General features: G+C 37.3%; 2 protein-coding genes across 4 annotated transcripts in view; one reads left to right on the top strand and one right to left on the bottom strand.

Annotated features, from left to right (window-relative positions):
* The window catches only part of LOC139966740 (uncharacterized), a 72,416-nt gene extending 67,228 nt beyond the window's left edge, over window positions 1-5,188 (bottom strand). Inside the window, exons 1-4 of one of the 2 annotated variants that reach the window (XM_071970072.1) lie at window positions 4,810-5,188; window positions 2,900-3,051; window positions 1,309-1,863; window positions 642-787 (exon numbers count right to left, since the gene is read on the bottom strand). In XM_071970072.1, coding sequence (XP_071826173.1) covers window positions 642-787; window positions 1,309-1,863; window positions 2,900-2,971 — 773 coding nt within the window. In that variant the 5' untranslated portion in view covers window positions 2,972-3,051; window positions 4,810-5,188. The remainder of the gene's footprint in view (window positions 1-641; window positions 788-1,308; window positions 1,864-2,899; window positions 3,052-4,809) is intronic. The other variant, XM_071970064.1, reaches the window with a different exon arrangement.
* A 2,339-nt stretch (window positions 5,189-7,527) lies between these two features.
* On the top strand, window positions 7,528-21,282 carry LOC139966727 (T-complex protein 11-like protein 1). Of its 2 annotated transcripts, none has more exons than XM_071970051.1 (10): window positions 7,528-7,675; window positions 9,506-9,703; window positions 10,294-10,426; window positions 10,778-10,898; window positions 11,778-11,998; window positions 12,925-13,061; window positions 13,511-13,812; window positions 14,744-14,919; window positions 17,369-17,535; window positions 18,522-21,282. In XM_071970051.1, the coding sequence occupies exons 2-10, from the start codon at window positions 9,514-9,516 to the stop codon at window positions 18,728-18,730; spliced, it is 1,656 nt and encodes a 551-aa protein (XP_071826152.1). In that variant the 5' UTR covers window positions 7,528-7,675; window positions 9,506-9,513; the 3' UTR covers window positions 18,731-21,282. The 2 variants fall into 2 exon arrangements, with proteins under 2 accessions (XP_071826152.1, XP_071826144.1); XM_071970043.1 differs by having other exon boundaries at window positions 7,531-7,675; window positions 9,501-9,703.
* Window positions 21,283-23,350: the final 2,068 nt, after the last annotated feature.

Raw genomic sequence — 23,350 nt, 5'->3', positions numbered from 1 at the left:
CACAATTTTCCTTTAATTATTTTGAGCGATATGACTGACACCTCTGACAAGGGAATGTACACACTGCATCTTGTCTTGTTTTACGAGTCAAGAGTATACAGCCTCCAATATGCTAGATGGTCACCTATGATCAAAAGGCATTTTACTACTACTCTGAAAGCTACATGTCACATTGAGATATTTGATTGTAAAATGTATATGCAGGGAATAATTCAGTGCACAAATTTTGTATAGCACTTTTGAAGGCTTTCCTTACAAAACACTATGATACCTTTGTACAAACACTGTTATACATGTTTGCACCTGTACATGGCAATTTGCACATTTTGCATAGTATTTTGCTATGTGAACTGGATAACTTTATACCCTGTACGCACCAAATGTGAATGGTATATCGCAAGGTCTTTCAGGAAAGGTAATTATTGTAAGGTTTTGAAAATTTTTCTAATATTTTAGCTTGTAAAATATTGAAAGTAATACTGACAGCCTTCAATGCCGAGTGTTATAGTACCCCACGGTATAATTTACTTCCGATTTTGACAATGACAATATTACTAAATGGTGACTATAACTGAACCCTCAACTTCAAATTGTACCGCATCCATCGTCAATTCCGGCAGAGTATAAACTAAACTACTTACGATGCTTTGGCCTGAACGTCCCGCAGATAAAAGAAAAAGTCACCGCCCGGTTGAGTTCTGAAGTCCACAGCTTCTTCTTTATTGTAGGGAGCGTATGTAATACCTGTTTTACCAAGTCTACCGGCACTAGCCAGTTTACTGAAAATCTGTGGAATAAATTGATAAATGACATTTGGTGAGCCAATTACGCAAACGACTAAGTCGGATCTTAAAATGGTGAAGCCATTAATATGACCTGTAAAGTCATTTACAATCCCCTGGCATTTTTCAAACGTTTCTGCATTGTGACCCACAATTTTCACCTTCCCTGTCTTGTTGACCCTGCAGTGGCTGGCCAATGTTGTTTGGCCTGGAGATTATGAGGTCTACCACGAGAAAGTGTCCCCTCCCCTTTGTGAAATTGTCTTATGATTTAACGGATCTTAGTTGCAAAAACGGAGTTATATTTTGCAACTATTGAAAGTAAAGTTCAAACTTTCCTCAACAATTTAATTTTTTTATTTTGCTACAAATTTTAACAATTTCTTTTTTCCTTCCAAATATTCTGGCCCCCATTTTGAATATCCAGGGGGATTAATTACTCAATATACCATAAAAGTCCTAGATTTAACAATCTTCAGATTCTTCAGTGTTAACACTCAGACTTGTACACAATTAACTCTCTCACCTGCTGTTGCTGCTGGTTTCCATACTGTAAAACCGACGTGGTCAAATTATCCAGAGTCTGCATCTCTTGGAGGGCAAGTTGGGCAGTGTCTACATCATCTGGATCGTAGAAATAACATCTTTCATCGTTCTCGTGGGAGAAGGCAAGGTTCTCTGGACTGGCGAAGAGCATCAACGCCCCTTTCCGGGTCAAGTAAGTCTTAGGTAAATTCAGCTGCCCGTCGAGGTCAGCGTGGCATCTCATAGGGGCACTTTTGACTCTTATGTGCCTTGTTGGGTTGTAAAGGATTTGGGAAGGTTTACTAGGGTACCTGCGTTGAGACTTTGACGTCTTCGGTCTCGAGAGCTCCGTGCTAGGAGCTTTCGAATGTAGGTACTTGGCGAAGGTGGCAGGAGGTACATCCTGGGAGGTCTTGGTCTTAATTTTCGACACCTCCTGTACTATGCTGTTGATGTGACCGAGCCTCGATTTGACCCTGATTGGGTTTGCGACCGATTTATCTAGAAAGTCCTTTTCTTCATCTAGGTAATGTTTTAGCACAGGTTTGAAAACTCTCTGTAAAATGAAAAAACAAAACAAACAAAACTGAAGAAATAAATGAAGAGAAAATATATAGAAGATGATAATTAAAGTAATGGAAACTATTCAATTTAACTAAATTGCAATATCTTCATTCAGTGGGCAGAGAAGAAAAGTCTTAATTTATACAATGTCAGAAACTGGTATTTGTGCCAGTATTTATAGTACACAAGCAGGCATAGCCTAGGCTATGCAAAGAAGCAGCCATCAGCAACAGTTACAAAAGAGCTATATATAGATCCTGAAAGGTGTGACGAAACGTTATTTAAATGAGAACAGCGCATTGGGTCTGTTCTCTTTGGAAAAGAATTAACCTCTTTGTTACATTGCTACAAACTATACTTAAAAGAGTTGATTGGGAATAGATTTGTAACTGCTGACAAAATACTAGCTTGAAGCTATCAGGACAATTATCTGCCAAATCACCAAAAATTTCTCAAAAATTGACCATTACTAATTTTGCTACTTTAAAACATTTCCATCATGAGGTTTCCTTAATCTACAAATCTAAGCAGAAACTTTTAACTTCTTTCTCTAAGTAGCTCAGGGCAAATGGCCCTATCTGAAAGTATTTCACAACAGAGCAATCTTCTAAGAAAATTCTCATTATTTCAATTCTCCCATATATTTCACTGAATTAAGGTCCAGAGATCTAATAGGATAATACATTGTTTCAGTTCAAGCAGTCAAGTCAATTTGTTGGCATTTGATTTCAGTATTCCTTTGTACAGTTTGCATTCAGTTGAGTATAACACTTATAAATACAACACAACTGTTGGATTGATGTGGGAGACAGGGTGTAAGAGAAATGAATGGAATCGTTAATTAGCAAATGTCGACAGCCAAAGCCTTGAGGTTGTTACAGTTTGATGAATTAAATCTTATTTTGAATATTTATACTCTATTTATTTGGTGGAATTGGCTGTTCAAATGCAAATACTGAGCACTTGATGTCAAAGGAACTAGCTCAAAGTATTTAATAAAGAAGGAAAAAAGAAGAAAAAAAAGTCACCTTTGATGGTGTGCTTTCCAAGTCCCCTTCCCAAGATCCCTTGCCCCTGGCAAGGGGACTGAGAACAGTCATCTTTGACTGTCCGTTAAATCATTATTTAGAATCACTCTGGGTTATGATTCAGGATAAATCATCAAAATTAGAACCTGCTTCTGGAGAAAAGGAAAGAATTAATACATGTATTGTAAATGGTACAAAACAACTATCAATAAAAATCATAAAACCCAAATTTAGCCTTTCCATTGCCAAGTTTCATTCACAGTACAAATAAATGAAGGAACTCAGATATAACCTCCGACTACGAGAAATAATTCAGATAGAACCTAGGCCTAGCCTAAAGTATGCATTATTGTTAGGGCTTGCAATAGTGTAGATTGTGGAAATGGCAGATAGCCTTGGGTAAGATGATAAACCAAACTTTGTGATGATAAGGGCAGAAATGTGTCTTTAATTGAAAGGACAGCGATAATGATGATCTCTCCGATGCTTTTTGTTTTTATTGGTTTTGAGTTACCTTTCAACTAGGGCTATAGCTATCCTACGTGATTTCATTTATGATTTGATTATATTCCAACATAACAGGAGGGATTTAAAATTTATAAAGATTTTAAGTCCAAACACTCCAGTATGGATAACTTCCCATCGTTAGGTCCTGGGGAAAACAAGAAACATTGCATAGGCCTAGTCTGACAAACTGTTGTTAAGTCGCCACCATCATAAGTTCACCATCGAACTTAAGATCCTCAAAATGAAAATGCCAGGAAAAAGTTTATTTTTTCCCAGATACTTAGATCACAATGAAGTTTTGTCGTTACGGGAAAGCACTTACTTTAGTAGGCCTAGGCCTAAACCTTTAAATCTACTGTGTATGATGCCGAGATCTCAAGGTCATTGCAAAAAATTGGAGAAAAATCATTTCAACCGTCTTTTGCAAATATGACATCAATAGTTGTGATTTCATGGGATTTTCTTGAAATTGTTTTAAACTGCTAACCTAAGTTTGTCATGTAGCTGACTGGTACAATATATCTAGGCCTAGGCCAGCTTAGTAAGTATTACAATATTACTACTATAGTAGCATGGTGGGCTCATAATTGACGCACTTAAGCCTAAGGATTTGATTAAAGATGTCTATCAACGAAAAATCCAAATCTATCAACTGTAGGCATTTTCATGTGTAGTTCCTGAGAAAATGTAATACTCTCAAAATATTTATTGTTCTGTGCCTGTGCAACGTACAATTGAGCAGAATTTGACCACAAAACGTCTGTGGTGTCAAGTTCTTCCATACCCTAAATTGACATATACGTTAATAAGCCAATTAGTAACTGTAGACGTAATCCTAAGTATACATCCATTGACTTTGGATGCTGTTTGCTATGCGCTGACTCTGAGCCTCTAACTTTCCAAGCTCAGACAGGTCAGGTCCCAGAGAGTAGTGGTATCATAGTGAGGTCATTTTGGTTATTTTTAGAGAGTAAGATTTCCAAATGCCAACAAAATCTGCAAAACTGGGGTGAGGGTGATTAAAGCTTAAATAAAAACACAATTTGATCAGCATAAACCTGAAATGGAATAAAACTCATCAAAAATGTAACTCTGCTTGACTGCAAAATTTTAGGTTGCCTGCTGTATCGTTGAAGGTGCATCAATGACGAAGGTCCGTCAATTATGAAGCCTTAACTATCACATTTATTTAAGTTATTCATTATCCTAAGTTACTGTTTACCATTGATTGTACAGATCTATTCTGATCTCTAGGCCTAGGTACGGTGGGTGGGTGTCTACACCTAGTCTGTCAGGCCTAGGCCTAGGCTGTATACTATAGCCTGTTTACATTGTTTATGGCTAGCCAATGTAAATCTCCGCAGGCCTAGGCTACATCTATCAATTAATTTTGATGAGTTTACCGTCCACAAGAGTGATAAATACATGCGAGTCAAACAAGTTGTAAAGTGTTATCCATTTTCTTTCGTACAACTTCAAGTTTGAGACAAAATAGGAACCACGTAAATTCTTAAAGTTGCCAAATTCCACTCATGCAGTAGCGTTCGGTAACTATGAGACTGGATCCGTGCATTATCTAAAGGGGAATATATATTCAAATAGTCTTTGATATAGTCCTATGAGATAGAAAATGATTTTCCAAAATGACTTCAGTCTATCTTGTTAATTTAAAAATATCAAACTAGAAATAAAGGGTCAAATGAAGGATCAAAAAACAATTACCCGGATGGGTTTTTCATGATACTTTACTGTAAGAAAGTAGTTTTCAGTATAATATAAGACCGACAAAACAGTTACTTCCATGACCTATTCAACTGTGAAGTGTCGTCCCACAAAATCAATTGAGAACGACGAAACATGTTTATTGCAATAAAACCCCTTTCAATAAATAGGAGAATCCGTCTGGAAAATGATATTGAAAGGGGTTTAATCTAATATAAGATTTTATGAGAGAAAAGCTTCCTTTCACCACAAAAAAGTGGTTACATGGGATACTCGGTAGTTAAATATAAACGATTGCATTAACGATTGTAAAAACACGTGCCAGGCAATAAAATTATATATTTTTTTCTTCATACAGCTGCCTCCACCCAGTGGCGACACCAGAAATCCCAAAGTGTGTGTGAGGGTGGGAGCGGGAGGGGGGGGGGGGGTAGTACATAGGCGTAGGAGACCAATTTGATTGGGGGGGGGGCTGTAATGACTTGCCGGAAAATATAATCAACATTTTTCGCGCGTTCAACATGTTAATGTGCATATCATATAGGCATGAATCGGTTATAATATCGCATGGCAATAACATGCAATCGTAATTGTCGTGTTATTACCCTTCCATATTGGTAAGATTTATTGGGGAAGTCGGTACAGTAAAAATGATAATAATAATAAGTTTAACCATTGCAAAACACATTGCAAATAAGATTTCTTTCAGTAGGTGCCCGAAAAATTCTAGCATATTGCCCGAATTTTTCAAATATATTTGGTTGGGGGCTGCAGCCCCCCCCCCCAGCCCCCGCCTCATACGCCCTACAATTGGGAGGGCAAACAATTTTTGGCACACACATATATGAAGCGCAAACGGCCGCACCTGTGTAAATTGCACATCACTGGAAGATTTCACGAGGAAAGTTTCAATTTAAGCAATTTTAAATTTAAATTAAAAATATTGATAAAACTGTACTTCATATAACCAGGGTCGCACATTCACCAATTTCAAGATTTCGAGACTCTTTTGCGACCGACTGCACAGTGACAATAGTTGAGCAACATTTCGAAACCAACAAACTGAGCGGCAATTTGCAGTAGGCTACACTGTTATTGCCTGCATGAGAGTGCGCAGGTCCCCCAGGAACCAGCTTTGTAGCGATTTGGGAGCTCACAAATACATGTCAGAAGGAGAAATTACACGGCTCTGGTATGTATACGCTTTGTTTTTTGCATTTTGAGAAAATTTAAGATCGATATACAAACGCCAAACTTCAACTTTTAAATCGAAAAAAGTTCTACCACGTTCTTGAATTTTCTAACTTCTTTTTATCTAATCAAAATTTCCACTACTTACACATAAGTTTGGCTGTTTGTACTTATACTTCCTCTTATTTTTTCGGTGTTAAAATGTAAGGTTGACATTTTATATCGACCTCAGTTCCTCACAATTTCAACTTTTTGTATGATAATTTCGACTTCTTATGAACAAAGCTTCCAATATTTTTATACGGCTCGGAGAAATTTAAATGAAAAGTAAATTTTGTGTTTAAATAGTGGACATTTTGAGAAATTCAATTTAATTCGACGTAAAATTCGAAAGTCCAGAAGGAAAAAGACCTTTTAGATAGGAAGGCGAGATTTTAAAAAGAGAGAGAGAAAAAGAATGATGAAAGCTTTGATTTGAAATAAATTTAATATTAAGATTAGAAGTTCAGTTTTAAAAATATATGTGCAAATACACAGAGTGTTTTTTTTTCATAATGTGAATCCAGGTTATTTTACGTAAGAGTGAATGTATCATGTTCATTGTTGGCAGCTTACAACTCCCGTTTGAAACAAAAGTTTAAAACAAAGAAAACCGGCAAAATGTGTGTCCTTATATTCAGTAGGCTACATCTATGGAACCAAATTTGCTTGCTTCAAATTCACGTTTGGCGCAATGAAACGTATTCACTTCAAACGAATATTTTATGAAGACAATATACGTAGGAAATGTAAGAAAATTCTCACCAGGCATTCCTCTGTTACATTCAGAAATGAATTTACCTTTGAACTGCCTGTACAATTGTAGCATGCAGTTATGTTTGAGCAAATCACTGGAAAATGGTACGGCCCGATAATCAACCAAATGTATATTTGTTCATTATGTTCATCAAAATACTTCTAGTTTGTTTACCTACTTTATCTTCTATTACTATTATTATTTTGAGGCGCCCGCCTAGATAATGTTTAGTTTAGCCAGCGGTATCGTAATTCTTTATAATGCTTATCAACATTATCCAACATATTATATCGATATTGTCTTCTAGGCCTAGACCTTTTGTCCGACGCTGTCGTCTCTTCTCGGTTCCGGAAGCATTCTTCCGGTCTAGACAAAGCGCAAGGGGACGCTTTGTCAAGCGGTACCTGTATACGCAAGTTACATTATCTTCCAGTATACTGTTTAGAAATTACAGTTTACAAATCTCAGTACGAAGTTGTGTCCTTTGGTGTCACGGAAACCAGAGTTTTCCCTGCTGCTCAAAAGGCACCTCTGAAAGTGTTGGTTTGCTACAGCAAAAGGTAAATGCGAAATGTCGACGATCAACCATTTTACAGGCCTATATATTGATATATCTGTATTTTCAAGTAGCAACTAACAGGTACACCGTGATTATGAAGTTATTACTACTGTAGGCCCATTGGTATTAGTTACGCGAATGTTGATCTAGGCCTCAGTTGCAGTACGTAATGGCGTCTGGGAAGTTGTAACGTATTTATGGAGGCAACAGCATTTAAATTAGTGCAATAAGTAACACACATCATGAACCATCATCCTCTAAATATTTTTGTGTGTGTGTTCAATCTTAATTTAAAAACAAGTTGGAACTTTTCAAACTTCTCACAAGTTTCATAACACTAACCGATATGCCTAGACTAAAATTTTAAAAGCACAACGCCCTGTCAGTCTTGGGAAAAGACTGCCATTCTTTTCTGGGATTGCTTTAACATCCAAATAACAGCATCAGTGGTGATGTTCAAAGTTAAAAATATGAACCCCTTTTGGGTGCAATTATAGGAAACCTCACCTTTTAGAAGGTCTTGCTTTTGGTTGCAGTAAAGTTGTTTAACTTCTCCAATGTTACTCCAATAGAAAAAAACAATCTATTTGTCAAGGTGTCAAGCTTCTGCAATAATATGTGTCAATCTCAAACTTATTTATGAAGTAATACATCCTATCCTTCCCGCAATATCTCCGTCTACATCAATAAAGGAAAATAAGGAACATTCACCACCGTGACTCCGACTCCAGATTCCAATGTTCTGCATTATATGTGTCGTTCTTACAAAAATTTATTTAGTAATACATTTAGTAATCAGGCTGTCTCCCTAATATCATTAGACTGGCTTTGATAAATAAGTTTGTTAATTTTGGTACTGTCTTGTCACTGTGACTATTCTATATATTCTCCCAGCCCACTTTAAAGAAGTATATAACTTAAACATTTTATATCATACTGTTTGACCCAATCAATTGCAATCAAGACATCATTAATCAGAAACCTTGGCACTCTGAGTAAACTTGTTCTTCCAGACCCTTCCTGCCCTTATGTTGGGCTGTTTCTAGAGGTAATATTGCAGCTATATCATAGCTTGATCTCAGCATAAACTTGAAACTTCTTATTTCTTTTTATTTTAAATTTTTACTGTAACATTAACTTTTATTGATTCGTTGCCAAATGCCAAAGGAATCTATGTGATGGTGGTGGCATGCGTAAAATAGTATATCTTGGTTGAACTTCATACTTAATGTGTTGATTGTTTTGTGAGTACAACAACCCTATTGTAGTTAGGAGAGGTCAAAGGTCATCTGAGATCAACAGCAGTTAATGTCTAAAACAGCGTAAATATGATATCTTAAAAATTGCAGTTTGAATGTGCACAGTTCATACTTGTTATGTAGATTCCTCTTGATGCATACAAGAATCAAAGAGGTCAAAGGTTATTTAAGTCAACAGAAGTAAAAATTGATAACCTTGTTAGCATGGGAACTGCCGATAAAGCTTGGATGAACTTTGTACTTGAAAGGTAAGCTAGCATTTGTGCAAGTACCTTGCTGATCACTTGAAGTCAGTAATGGTCAACACATTTAAAATCTTGTTTACAGTTTGGCAGTTTTTATTGTTCTTCTGCAAAATGGGGCATTCACTAAGCCAACTGGCTTTCTGGTTTTCAATTGTTAAATGTTTGTTTTTCAGATTGTTATAAATCAAGGTACATGTGTGATACTTAACATCTGACAGACAAACTTTATGAATCACTTTAGCCGGTTTGTACTTGTATTAAATGTATTGCAAAAAAGCAACGGTTATACACATATTCCATCATCCTGCTTTTCATTACGCAGTGCAGTTTGAAAAATGGCTGATAAGATACCTGGGAAAGATGCTTCGTCTCTTCCGGAAGAATCTAAAGAAAGCAAGGAAGGTGAGGAAGAAAAGAACAGGGAAAGATCAAGTCAAGGACTGGACACAGAAGAGGAAGCAGCTAGAAAGAGACTTCGTCAAACTTCACCCAAACCGAGTCCAAGGTTTTCGTACAGTCCTATAGGTTTGTTGTTTAAAAGACAGTTAAATTTCCTTTCATAGGATGTGAATTGCGGTTACACAATAATTTTCAAGCGGATGGTATTTTCCTTTTGGGCTTCGACTCCTAAGCATATGAAACACTAATTTACCCTAAGGTAACAGTAATTATGAATGTTTTAGTAAAGGTACTCAATATTTATCGTGTTGCCAGCAAAAGTATCGGAGATGAAACATGGGGTGTTGTTAAGGTGGGCCCATGAAGAAGAGCAGGGATGTGAGGGGGCAGGGGGATTTGTTTACTATTTTAAGAGAGGTCAAAGATTAATCTACATTCTATTAACATACTGATGACTTTATCATAGGCTACGTAGTACATAGTTGTGAGCCTCTTGAGTGCAGAACCTATACTGGCAAACAAATTGTCACGTAATCCAAGTGCTGCTAGACACAATAATGTCACAGTAATATTAGTTTCACACACAGATAAATACATTTAACATAATAACGACACTATCGTTATTGTACCTTTCATTGGCTCAAAATTCAATCCTTGAAGTTTTAATTTTGCATCTTTTGATAATTAATTAGTGTTATTTCTTACATTCCTTACAGCATCACCACATAAACATGCTACTTTTGAAGAGCTCCTAGCAGCCGCTGATCATATCGAAAAGCTGTCTCTTGCCCATGAACTTGCAACCGACGAGAACTTCAAACTTACCCCCACAAAACTGCCAGAGAATTCGTAAGTGCTGTTCGATGCTGATTCAGTTCCTGCTGCTTGTTGGGTGTAGTGACAGTGTGTCAAGCACCTCTCTGTGCAGTTGTTTCTTCTTGGTTCATTCATTCTTTATTCTTATTCGAGAGAACACAAGATGTATGAAATAGCAAAGCTCTTCATTGGAAAACCGTAATATCATAGATTTGCAATAAATAAATATATAAATAAATATATATATATATATATATATTTGTCATCGTACTTAAATTTTATGTAAAAGTCTACGTTCACTTGATTTGCTTATTTTGATCCCAAAATATAACAATGCATATTTAACAATATTGTAACATAACTGCCCAATTTCTTCCCTTCCAGTTTGCAAAAGATGGTACACGAAATGATGCACAAAGCATTCTGGGATATACTCTCCGAGCAGCTGGAATCGGATCCCCCGATCTACCATAACGCCATCAGCTTGCTCAAGGAAGTAAAAGAGGTCAGCCGATAAATTTGTGCAAAAAGTAACATATTTTTATATTTGGTTGTGTTGCAAGCCAAACGTGTGTGTTAGCTGTCAAATGTCTTTTCTCTTTTGCTTGTATCTACAGTCCTTATACGGGTTAATAAAGTGTCATCGCCACACTCCTGTATGTAACATCACACTCAACTATGTGAAAAAGACTGTATCAATGTCTTACTCCTGCTGTACATGAAGGGAGCTGTTATTGAATGATATATTGTTAGTTATTGAAGGTAACAGATCTTATAATAGGCCTGTGGTCTTGCGTTTCATCGTAATAATGTATCTGGAAACTCTAGTAATTTGTTTTATATTCTTGTTGTTGATTTGTAATTGCAAGATGATATATTTGGGTGACTCTTGACAATAAAGATAAATGTTCTAATGCCAGTTGCTAAAATATACGTAAGAATGTTGTGATCGGAAAAGTGTTATGTAAATACTGAATAAGGGCAAAGTCATTTTTCACCTTATAAGGTGTTTGGCAGATAAACTCAGAAAATATGTTCTGTCATTGAAAGACACTTTTTTAATGAATGCCAACAACGTTTTGCTGCAGCTTGTCAAATCAGTTCATCTCATTTAAGGTTTATTGATTTAAATGTTTCTTATTTCTCGCTTTTAATTTATAGGTGATTGCTACCAATAGATAATAAAAAATAATAACAATAATAAATAAGGTAGTCTCGGGTTTCTCCATAAATAAAGCAAAAGCTATGATTTTGTTTGATATTCTATATATTCTAGATCTGACAATTAAATGTCTTTCCAGTATTATTTTGATGGTATAAAGTATGTCGGTGACAATATACAATATCACAAAACTAAATAATTTTTCCATTTCTTTCATCTTAGATGTTAATGTCTTTGACTCTGCCCCACCAAGAGAGGCTTAGAAATCAAATTAATGGCATGATAGACGTGGAATTCATTCAGCAGCAGGCTGAGCACAGCGCCCTCGATGTCTCCAAATACTCAGAAGTCATCATTTCTACGATGGCCAAGCTCTGCGCTCCTGTACGAGATGATGAAATTGAAAAATTGCGATCCATAGAGGGGTTGGTGCCACTTTACAGGTGAACATTTTACCAAGTCTTTTCTTTTCATGCCTTAGTAGTGAATCATTTAATCTGTTTGTACAGAGACTTGGAAACTACTAATGAACTCCTTGTACCTCCTTGCCCACCCTCCTCCCTCTCCCACCACCACCCTTTTCCCACCCCTGCCCCCACCTCCATCAAATATTGCTTCTTTTTTGGTTGTATATTAATAGAGTAGAAGTGAAGGAAGGTTTTCATTTCAATATCTCGCTTGACTATCAACACAACATTTGATTTTAAATTTCAGTGTATATTTTTCTCAGCTAGGTTGGGACAATGTTCTAATGCTAATACCACTATATACTGTCCTCTCAGGTCATGCTTCAAAGCATCCGTACAAACAGTATGAACAGTTTGATAACCTTTATCTGATAGAAGCATGATATTCACACTGCTCAAACTGTCAGTAAGAGTGCTTTGAAAGCGGGACATGAAATAACAGTAAAGAATACCTTGTCCCAACTGGGTGATTATATTAGAATTTGCATTATTAAATTCCACTTTGATCTGTGGACCAAGTACACGCAACAGTTGTGCCATCATCGAATTCATGTAATACATTTCACCAGTTTAAGCTGTCAATTTTTGTAATTTGGAAAGGTTCAACAAAGAGATGAAGATATGAGGGTAGATGGGTAAGTATAGCAGGGATTGGAGAGTAGGGGGGGGAAGGAGGGAGAGGGGTGGAGGGAATGGAATGTTTTGAGTTTAGCTGACTGGTGCATATTTGAAACAAAATCTAAATGAACCCCAACCCTGCTTCTTGTTATATGCCACATCGCCTCTGGCCTGTCAGTGTTTAGCATCAGAAAGAATTATACAATTTGTTGTTTTATGTCTCGTCGGTAAAATTCTATCAGCTCCCCCCGTTAATAATATATCCCTTTTCCCCCCCATTGAAGGGAAATCTTTCGTGTCCTAGATTTAATGAAGCTGGACATGGCAAACTTTGCGTTGGAGAGCTTGAAACCTCATATGAAGCAGCAATCTGTGGAATATGAACGAAACAAGTTTGAAGAGTTACTCAAGACCCAGCAAGGTATAAACATGGCTTCCTCCAGCATGATTACATTAATAAATAAAAAGAAATGTGTTATAAAGATCTTCCTTGAGGAAATAACCGACAACCCACTTTGCTTTTAACTTTACTTTTGGTTCGGATGTGGCTTTATCTGTCAGTATTTTTAATAAAGAGATGTAAGAACTGAATGTAAATTTCACCAGGAGATATGAATTAAGTTTTACTATTTATAGGTTCAAAAGTGAATATATCTCTGGTATGCTTAAAGTCATAATCAACTATTAGGGTAATTTATAATATTTGCATCCGGTCGGGTTGAGAGAGAAAAAAAAACACAGAATAGTAACTATTCAGTGTTGGGTGGATATGATAAAAATAGGGAAGTTGACTATAGTTGACTAAGAAATAAAACACACAGCCTGCTGCTTTAATATGGGTGCAATTCATGACAACATTTCTCTATGCAGATGGCTTAAACTATACAAGGAGATGGCTACTGGAAGCCAAAGACGTTCTTTCAGCCAAAGTGGTGTCTGCCAGCTCAGCAACGACTGCCTCGTCAAGTAATGAAGCAGCACCTTCCACCAGTAAGGAGGATGCCGATACCTTGAAACAACCCGAGGCCAAAGATGAAAGTGACAACAGAGGCGAGGCAGAAACACCAGGAGTAAAAGCTGACGGTTACAGTGTGTCTCCGATATGTCTAATAAATCAGGCATTTGTTAGTCTCATAGACTGGGATTTCAACAGGCTACATCAGTTTCCAGAGGTAAATAATTCTCTATTGTTAATTTTACATTGGCATCCTTTGGTTTTTTTTTTTTGGTTTTCTTTGGTTTTGCTTTTTACTCCTTTTCTGCAGACTTGTCTATTGTTGGACTCTGTCGAATTATGTTTTATATCTTCAGATGTTATGTATTGTTCTAGGGTAGTTCATTTTACCACGATTGCTACTTTCGGGCTATATTCGGGCTATATTTCCTTTCTGAGTTATGGTTGAAGACATTGTTGCAGACTACTCTCAGTAGCTCAGTGGTTACTTTTGTGACAGACCTTGGTTTCAATAGGTCAACAGGAATGATTTTCATTCAAATACAAACTAGCTGAGTAAGTCGGTTGGTTCGTTGCAGACCAACAACTCAGCGGTCAGTTTGTGACAAACTATGGTTTGGATAGGTCAACAGGAATGAGTTTCATTCAAATACAGGCTGCATTCAAACTTGCTGAGTAAGTCGCTTGGTTTGTTTGAGACCAACCCTCGATACAGAGTTTCATGGAGTATTATTTACAACTGAGTGTATGTAACACTACTCATGCAATTTACCGAGTATTGGGGTCGTTTACAGACCTTTTTCGTAACAACACCGTGGTCAGTGTCTTACAAGACCAGGTTTCAACAGCTCTTCAGGACAAGAGTTTCAAACTAGAAACACATACTGTTCAATAGCTGATTAATCAGTCGGTTGCAGATGGCTCTCTAAGCAGCTACAGTGTGATTTATATGTTGACAAAACTGTGCATCAAATACGAAGCCCTTGTGATTGCATCGGTTATTTTGTATAAGTCTGCTGAGACCCCCATCAACAACCCTTCCCCTCCCCTCCCCTCCCCCATAGCACCACATACAAAATTGATGCTGTGATTGTCATTTATAATATGTTTAGCCTAATTTATATCTTTTCTTCTTTTTATTGCACCAGACAATGCTAACTGACCAATCCAGATTCCTAGAGATGCAGAATAATCTGAAGAAGGCCTGTTTGATCGCCTCAGTACTGTTAGTGACGTACACCAATGTAGGACCAGCTGTGTCTGGGATTCAGGGATTCCCAAGCAAAGTGAAGTATGCCATCAGTGTGATAGTTGGAGATGTAAGGTATGTCAATCACCTCTTTAGAAGGGGGGGGGGAGGGGTTTGGAAGTGAAGGGGAGAGGAGGGGGAGGGGAAGGAATATTATGGTATGCCATCAGTGTGATAGTTGGAGATGTAAGGTATGTTCAATCACCTCTCTAGAGGGTGGGAAGGGGTTTGGAAGTGAAGGGAGGGGAGGGAAGGGATATTAAGAAGTATGCCATCAGTGTGATTGTTGAAGATGTAAGGTATGTTCAATCACCTCTATGGAGGGGGGAAGAGGGTGTGAAGGGGAGAGGAGGGAAGTGAAGGGGAGAGGAGGGAAGTGAAGGGGAGAGGAGGGGAGGGGAAGGAATATTATGGTATGCCATCAGTGATAGTTGGAGATGTAAGGTATGTTCAATCACCTCTATAGAAGGGGGAGGGGGAGGGGTTTGGAAGTGAAGGGAGGGGAGGGAAGGGATATTATGGTATGCCATCAGTGTGATTGTTGAAGATGTAAGGTATGTTCAATCACCTCCATGGAGGGGGGAAGAGGGTGTGAAGGGGTTTGGAAGGGAAGGGAGGGGAGGGGAGGGAAGGGATATTAAGAAGTATGCCATCAGTGTGATAGTTGGAGATGTAAGGTATGTGCAATCACCTCTATAGTAGGGGAGGGGAAGGGTGGGAAGGGGTTTGGAAGTGAAGGGAGGGGAGGGAAGGGATATTATGGTATGCCATCAGTGTGATTGTTGAAGATGTAAGGTATGTTCAATCACCTCTATGGAGGGGGGAAGAGGGTGTGAAGGGGTTTGGAAGTGAAGGGAGGGGAGGGGAGGGAAGGGATATTAAGAAGTATGCCATCAGTGTGATAGTTGGAGATGTAAGGTATGTTCAATCACCTCTATGGAGGGGGGAAGAGGGTTTGAAGGGGTTTGGAAGTAAAGGGAGGAGAGTGGAAGGGAAAGGGATATTATGATATATCATCAGTGTGATAATTGAAGATGTAAGGTATGTTCAATCACTTCTATGGAGTGGGAAGAGGGTGGGAAGGGGTTTGGAAGCAAAGGGAGGGGAGGGGAGGGGAAAGGGATATCATGGCATGCCATCAGTTAAGTTGGTGTAATGTTACAGTATGGTCCCATGCATTATTAGGTGAGAACAAAGTTAAATCCCCTAGCAATCAGTTATATGTTAGACTAACAGCCTACAAAGTTTCTGCTTTCAATAGCCCAAGAATTATTTAGTCTAAGGTGACCAGACATCCCGATTTTCGGGGACAGTCCCCGATTACAGTGTGCTGTCCCCCGATGAACAAGTGTCCCCGAAAATGTCCCTGATTCGTCAAAATGTTCAGGAATTTCGAAAATATCCCACATTATTAGTAAAATAATTGTAAAAACAAAATTTAGTAATGTGTGCAGTCACAGAACTGAACTAACCAGTATTTCAGGTGGGGCAGTGTTAAGTGGAAACAGTGGAAAGTCAGAACCCATTTCAGTATGTCTTGTGTGGAATTCAACAATAAGCTCAGTAGCATCAATGAAGTATTGAAGAAAATACACTCTTCAGAGAAGTTCACTAAGACCAATTAATCACGAATTTATGACACAAGCAGCTCACAAGCTCTCAAAGAACCACGTAAAGTAAGTGAATTTCATCTAAGAAGAAGCTACATTTTTGAAAATAAAATTGATTTAAAAAGTGCTTCTAAGTATCACCATTTTACATCTAAGCACCTTAGGCACTTGAAAATTTTCCAAAAAAAGGAAAGAAAATTTTCCTAAAACCCCTCCCCCATGACAGTCATGCAAAAAAATGTCCCTGATTCCCGTCAGGAAAATATGGTCACCTTAATTAAGTCTTGAGCTTTGCTCTTAGTTTTAACTTTATATCACATCAAAATCAATAATCATAGGCAAGCTCAATCACAAGAAATTCATGCAGCCTCCTTCACTAAATAATAATGATTGTTTATTCTTAACAAGTAAATCCTTATTATTGTATTCGTCATGTTTGGTTACCTTGGACTAGGGCTGGGCAATATATCGAATATTATTATTATCGCGATAATTTTTTTTCAAGACGATATTTTTTGAGGATTGAACAAATGACGATAATTTCTTTTGAAAGAAATTTGAGATAAATGTGGAAAAAAAATGAGATTATCCTTTCTCCGTTTTATGTGTAAATGTTATTCTAGCATTCCATGGTTAAGAAAGTTGAAAAGAAATAAAGTTTATCAACTTCATTTACTGCCTTTTGAACTTCGTAAAAAACCTGTCCTTTACAACATGGATGGTCCAAGGCTTGGACCATCCATTCTGATCTGTCTCTGATATATCTTTTACAATGGTGTGTCATTGTAATCTTTAGCCTTTGTATCTTTTGTTATGTTCTCGATGAGTACATCCCTTGGATATAAACACCGCCATTAATTATCCATTTGTAGCCTGGATATTTCCTTCACTAGTCTATCCTTTTTGACCCACAGGGACTTTGACAGTGTCATGGTGAACATCGCAGAGCAAGTTTGCATTGAAGTCACAACGTGTCTGAACGAACACAACCTGCCAAAGATGGAAGAGTCACTCCTATCGAGTTTAAAAACTCAAATCGTCGCCCTCGGAGACGAAGGTCATGCAATCCGTAAGCTGATAGGTAAGCATCTTCTTGGCAAACCGTACCGGATAAAATGTGAGGTACATTGATGTGAAACTATGGAACAAAATGTGTATAGGATTTGTGGGGCAAACAGCCATAGAGGAAACAAGTTTGACATTGAAAGATTACATGTCAAAAATATGAATATATGAAGAGTCCCCTCGTAGGATTTGTAAGTACCATAATAACTATCAAGAATTTTTGTTTCGTTATTTGCATATTGTGAAATCTTGACTTTCTATTCATTAATTGAAAAAGCTTTAATAAAATGTGCTATTAAGTACTTTTACTAGTTAGAAACCCAGAACTTTCACATCCATAATGATAGGTATGATCCAGTAGGTCAACCTTGCCTCACAACATGTTAAATATAAAAAATAAATTTAAAAAAATTAAACATTTTTGCTGTCTATTGGCCAGCATTACAAACACTAGTAATGTCATTATTATAAAAAAAAAAAAACCTTAACACATTGCCTCAGGTTCGTAACAACTAAAAGTATGATGAAGTTTTATGAATAAAGTTAATTCTTATTTGAGCTTGTGTCAAATTCCTTCTAGCAGCTGATCAAGAAGAAAACCTGGCATGTTATACTCTGACAGAAAGTCTTTGAGATCTAATAGTTTTACTGATGAACCAGATTTCAAGAAAAAGCATTTGTTTAGGGCCAATGAGGATTTTAAGTATTAGATCTAACCTTGTAGTCAATAGCCTAGGCACTAACTGTACAATCCATATTCAGTAAAAGGTATTTAATTTTCCATAGAGATGGGATCCTTGACTAGTTTCAAAATTAAAACATTCCCATTTTCTCCCAATATCATAACATATCCCTTATTATAAACATAATTCAAGGAGTTGACAACTAACTGTCTTATTTATGACCAGCTGTTTTGGATGGTCATAAGAAGTTTGCTGAAAAATATTTCCTGTATGCTTTATATTTTCAATGAAATTTACAACTTTGTCTTTAAATTTACAGATTCCAGAGCAAAAGAATTCTTGTTAACTTCAATCTCATGCCCACCTGGAACAGACCTAGTCTCTCTTCTGCCTGCCAGCCTCAAGACGTTACAACGTCAGATGTTCGAGATTGCTCTTCTATTCTCTAAGTTGGTGAGGCACAACAGATCTGTCTATGGACCTTACTACTCACAGATTATTGCCAACTTACTGCAGTTACCAAGGTGATTCTTAGTAACCAAGGTGATTTTAGACTTCTGGAACAGAACCTCACTTCGAAAGGGTGCTAAGGAGAGCAGCATATGGGGAGTGACTCTTTATTGTCAACTTTGATGTTCAATGAAATCAAGATTCAAAATTTTACATATGCTTCGGTTTCGATCCTAACGACTGCATCAGATGTTTGAGTAATGTGGTGCATTGTATATCGTGATACAGAACAATAAGAATATAATGGTTATCAAAACTGGTCACCAAAACTGATCACCAAAAACAACTGGTCAAACTTTCATTCATTCAGTAATGAACTGTTCAGTAATGAACTGTAACAAAATTTGATCAGTTCTTAGCAAACTGAAATTTGGAGAATAAATAGGACAACCTTTACAGGCTTTATACAATGGATGTCCATCTTTCCCTTTGCTCCCACACCCTTCCCAACATCCTTCCAAACATTTTCTCTTTCACAACAACACTCTTTTTCCCACCATTCTTTCTCTTCCCAATGTATTCCTTCCTCTCCCCAACATTCTCCTTTCTAATATCCTTCATTCAATCCCAAACACACAACTTCCACTCTCCTTCCTCAGGGCCTACCTACTTTCTAACACTCTCCTCCCATCTCAACACCTCCCTGTTCCCTTCATCACACCTTCCTCCTTCCCATCACCATGCCCCATTCATAACATCCTCCCATTCATAACATCCTCCCCCTACCTTAATCTCCTGCCCACTTGCTAACACAACACCTTTTTTCCTTACCTAATCCCCTTCCTCCTTCCCCTCCTCACTGCAGTACCTGTTCCTCTACTTTGTAAGTACTTGGGGATTCATGCGGGAAGTATGAGGAGGACAAGTCCAGCTTATGTTGAATTTTACAGAACGCCAAAATGGACCACAACTGGTGATAATAATATGATATTGTATGAAAATATTATAAATTTATATGATAATATACAGCAAATACGCCATAATGTACTAAGTTTACCCAATTTATAGTAAGATTTTACACGATGATAATAATAAAGTCCAAGATATTAATAAGAAAATACATGATGATAATCGAATAAACGATACTATTAAAACCGCTTACGATATTAAACACTGGCGTATGCAAATGCGTATGAATACGTATATGCATATGCATAATATTCATAAGGTGAACCCCACAACTCACATTTAAGTTAGCTGATTGTTATGTTTTCACTGTTGTAGAGTGCTGTTCGGCTGTGTGACGCATTTACTCGTATAACCAATCACAACTTAGGATACAGAAGTGCTAATTATCCGGTCCAGGATGGGAAGAGAACACCATGGGTACACAGTTTGCTGACAGCCAATCAGCCAGTTGGGACAATTTCCTAATGCTAATACCTCTCTAAACTGTTCTGCCAATATCATGCTTTCAAAGCACTGGTATTTGCAGTACAAATTGTTCCTCACCTTGATCTGATACAAACATGATATTCATACTGCTCGTACTGACAACTACTGACAATACGAGTGCTCTGAAGCAGGACATGACACTACAGAATAGAAATAATTTTCCCAACTGGGTGCAGCCAGTCCAAAATCTCATACATATTCATAAGCATATGCAGACTAAGCCTTCTTATCGTAAGCAGTTTAGATTATTACCGTGTACTTTCTTATTATAATAGAGTAATTTCTTATTATAGACATACAGTTTCTAATTATTATCATGTACGTTTTTTATGATAAAACATGTAGAATGCTTATTATCCTTGCATATCATCTGCATATCGGGTTTAATCAGTACATTATCATTTATAAGCAGTGCATCGTATAAAACTGACTTAATACTCAAATAGAGTTTTATTTTTAGCATCATCTGTTGTGTTCATTTTGGCGTTCCATAGAATTGATCACTTTAGTTGTCATGTAATATGACTCATGCTTCTCTATCCCTTATCAAGATCTTGCTGGTCCATTTGTAACAGTGATGGGTACATGCATTGCCTATATCTCTTCACAGTTTTACACCCTGCTGTTGTATTATCTATAAAATTTATAGCACTTAAAAAGCTCTGCATAAATTTTGAAGTTTGTTCCTTTCTTTTCATGTACTGTTAAATAATTCCACTCTACTTTGTCACAGTTGTGAGCTCTAGGATGGTCAGATATTCCATGTGTAAAATAGCCGTTTCTTGTGATCATGATATTGGGATGTGGTTTTCTATTTGACCTTTGCGGTATTACTGTGGTTTGTAAAAAGACAGGTTGAACACTTCTGATTTGGACAGGTGGTATTGGTGCAAGCAGGGGCTAGTAAGAATGAACTTGTGAGTGGCCCCGTTGCTGTAGTTGTATGTGTTTTGCTGTGCTCTTGTCTGTTCGGAGATGGAGGGGATATGAGGGGGGGGGGGGGACTGGGTGGCAGGCTGCTGGAAGAGAACTTTTTGTACATCTCAGGTGGTGGTTTCTTTATAATGTAGTTCTCTGTTTCAGTTAGGCCTATTAATTTAAGATGGTTGTGGTCAGAATGTGGCTTGGGTATGGGCCACCAAAGAACCTTCCCATCTCCCCATACCCCCCCCCCCTCTATACACTGACTACAGCACATAGGTGGTAATGTAGGAATGTGGCAGGAGTCGATTCAAGGAAAGTGTATTTATTTGTTATTATTTTGCACCACGAGAAAGTAGGGGGAGGGGGTGGCAGAGAAAGTGTAAAATATTTATAAATAAGTTTTGAAGTGTGTAGTGGTTTATGTTGTAAGCTCAGCAAATGTTGTTCTGTCCATGAGTCAAGTATTTATGATAATGTGAACCATATTGTTGCATATATTGCATTGTTTGATAATGTTGCATTAACTGTGGAAAATGTAAATATTGCTTTTATCGCTTGTATTTATATGCAAAACATATTTTGCACTGCAGAATATGAAGAATAAAATGAAAGATAACAGGAAAACAATTGTTTTAAATGTTTTGTTTCGTTGGTTCTTTTTCTTTGCTTTAAATTAATTGGTCCAATGTTAGTTCAAGTTTTTTTTATTTCACTTTGATGTTACTCCTCATTATTTATACTTTTAGATTTTGTAGATTTTTTGTACAAGTTTTGTCAGAAAAAAAAAATCATTTTGAAACAGCATTGTTGGTATTTAGTTTGCCCAAGCTTTTTTTAACCTATCCCCTGAAAAGGGTTTATTTTTGGAGCCATTTGCATCCTAAGATTCCCTCCCCTTCATCCTTCCTTGCAATGAACTGGGGGCAAATTGTCTTACTGAGAATATAGAAATAATCAAATGTGGTTACCTGTAACCCTTTATATCATCTAGGAATATGAAAAGTAGGAGCGAGGGGGTGTTGGTAAGAAATTAAACAGAATACTTTATTTTTAAAAACTTTCTGCAATGTTTCATAGTCATCAGTGAAGCCCACGAATATGTTAGATAGTCAAATGTTGGCCACTTGTGTTCCAACCTAGTACAAGCATTCTATGCATTTCCATGGTCATTGAGATATTTTAGAATTGTATTAAAATACTTGCAACTGCTTTGAAGGGTCAGAATATTGAGGTAAATACTTTGATAGTTTAGAAGAAGTTGAGGTTTGTCAAAATAATTGATGTTGGAGGGGGGGGGGGGTGGGGAGGAGGCGAGGGACATTAGCTGCAATACAAAATTGCCTTTATGTTTTCGGGAAATACTGATGAATAATAACCCATTCTCTTCCATTCACACCTATATAACCCACCTATATCGGTACAACAATCGCAAAGTTTGTAAAAGCACGCATTGTATCTCCACAATATTTCGAGAATGAAAAGCCGCAAAACTGGTCATTTATTATAATTGCTGTATAGGCTACTCTTCTTTCTCTGCTGTGCGATAATTGAATAAAATATGACCCCTCTCGATGTCATGGGAAAAGTGTGAAGGCAAGATTTCAAAGATATCTAGTACTAAAAACTATAGTAATATTAGCAGGCTAAGAATCTAATTTAATACTCAATCATATAGATTCCTAGCCTGTCTATCAAGCAGAGTGGAATGGGCTGTCTGAATCGGTATTGCTAATCAAAGCTGCCAAGGGTTATCGATTGATGCTGTCAAGTAAGAAATGTAACGTATTGAAATAGGATGTGAGGGTTTTTGGTTTGTTTGCCTTTCTTTTTAGTCATTGTGTGGGTTTATCCTATCCTTCCTGGTCTCTATTTTCGACCAAAGTAAGCTATTTTCCTAAAGAAGTTAAAAATACAAAGTGTTCATTTACAGTTTATACCCTATGGACATACTTCAACAAGAATTGGTGGCGCTGTGTACGTGTGAGTCACAGAGCCGTATATAGAGAGAGTTTGGCCAACCATGTAACCGATTTGGATTGGTCGAGAGGGAAAACGCCCACACAGGGTGGTAAAATAGGTCCACTTGAAAACTTTATAGCAGACGACACGCATACTCACAGTGTATAGACTATCGTTTGTGTAAACGAAAAAAGTACGAAATTATGAAAGAAATGGTGCTGGGGATGCTGCAATCGGTCAGAACATGGATATTGTTGTTTGATTATCCGACTGACCATAAAAAAGAGGAATTTTTTGGAAGTAGAAAGAACAAGATGGAGATCTAATGAAAAAAAGTCTGTGTAGCCTAGGCCCATACTA

This window comes from Apostichopus japonicus, chromosome 1 (assembly GCF_037975245.1).
Source record: "Apostichopus japonicus isolate 1M-3 chromosome 1, ASM3797524v1, whole genome shotgun sequence".
Lineage (NCBI taxonomy): Eukaryota > Metazoa > Echinodermata > Holothuroidea > Aspidochirotida > Stichopodidae > Apostichopus > Apostichopus japonicus.
Note: the sequence above shows the minus strand (reverse complement) of the source record. Positions and strands in the feature narration are given on the sequence as shown.

What these genes read in the sequence shown, in the direction of transcription:
- LOC139966727 (XM_071970051.1), top strand. Translation starts at nt 9,514, where the DNA reads ATGGCTGATAAGATACCTGGGAAAGATGCTTCGTCTCTTCCGGAAGAA. An exon ending in GTTTTCGTACAGTCCTATAG is followed by an intron (nt 9,704 to 10,293) that starts GTTTGTTGTTTA and finishes CATTCCTTACAG; the next exon opens with CATCACCACATAAACATGCT. An exon ending in GTTACTCAAGACCCAGCAAG is followed by an intron (nt 13,062 to 13,510) that starts GTATAAACATGG and finishes TTCTCTATGCAG; the next exon opens with ATGGCTTAAACTATACAAGG.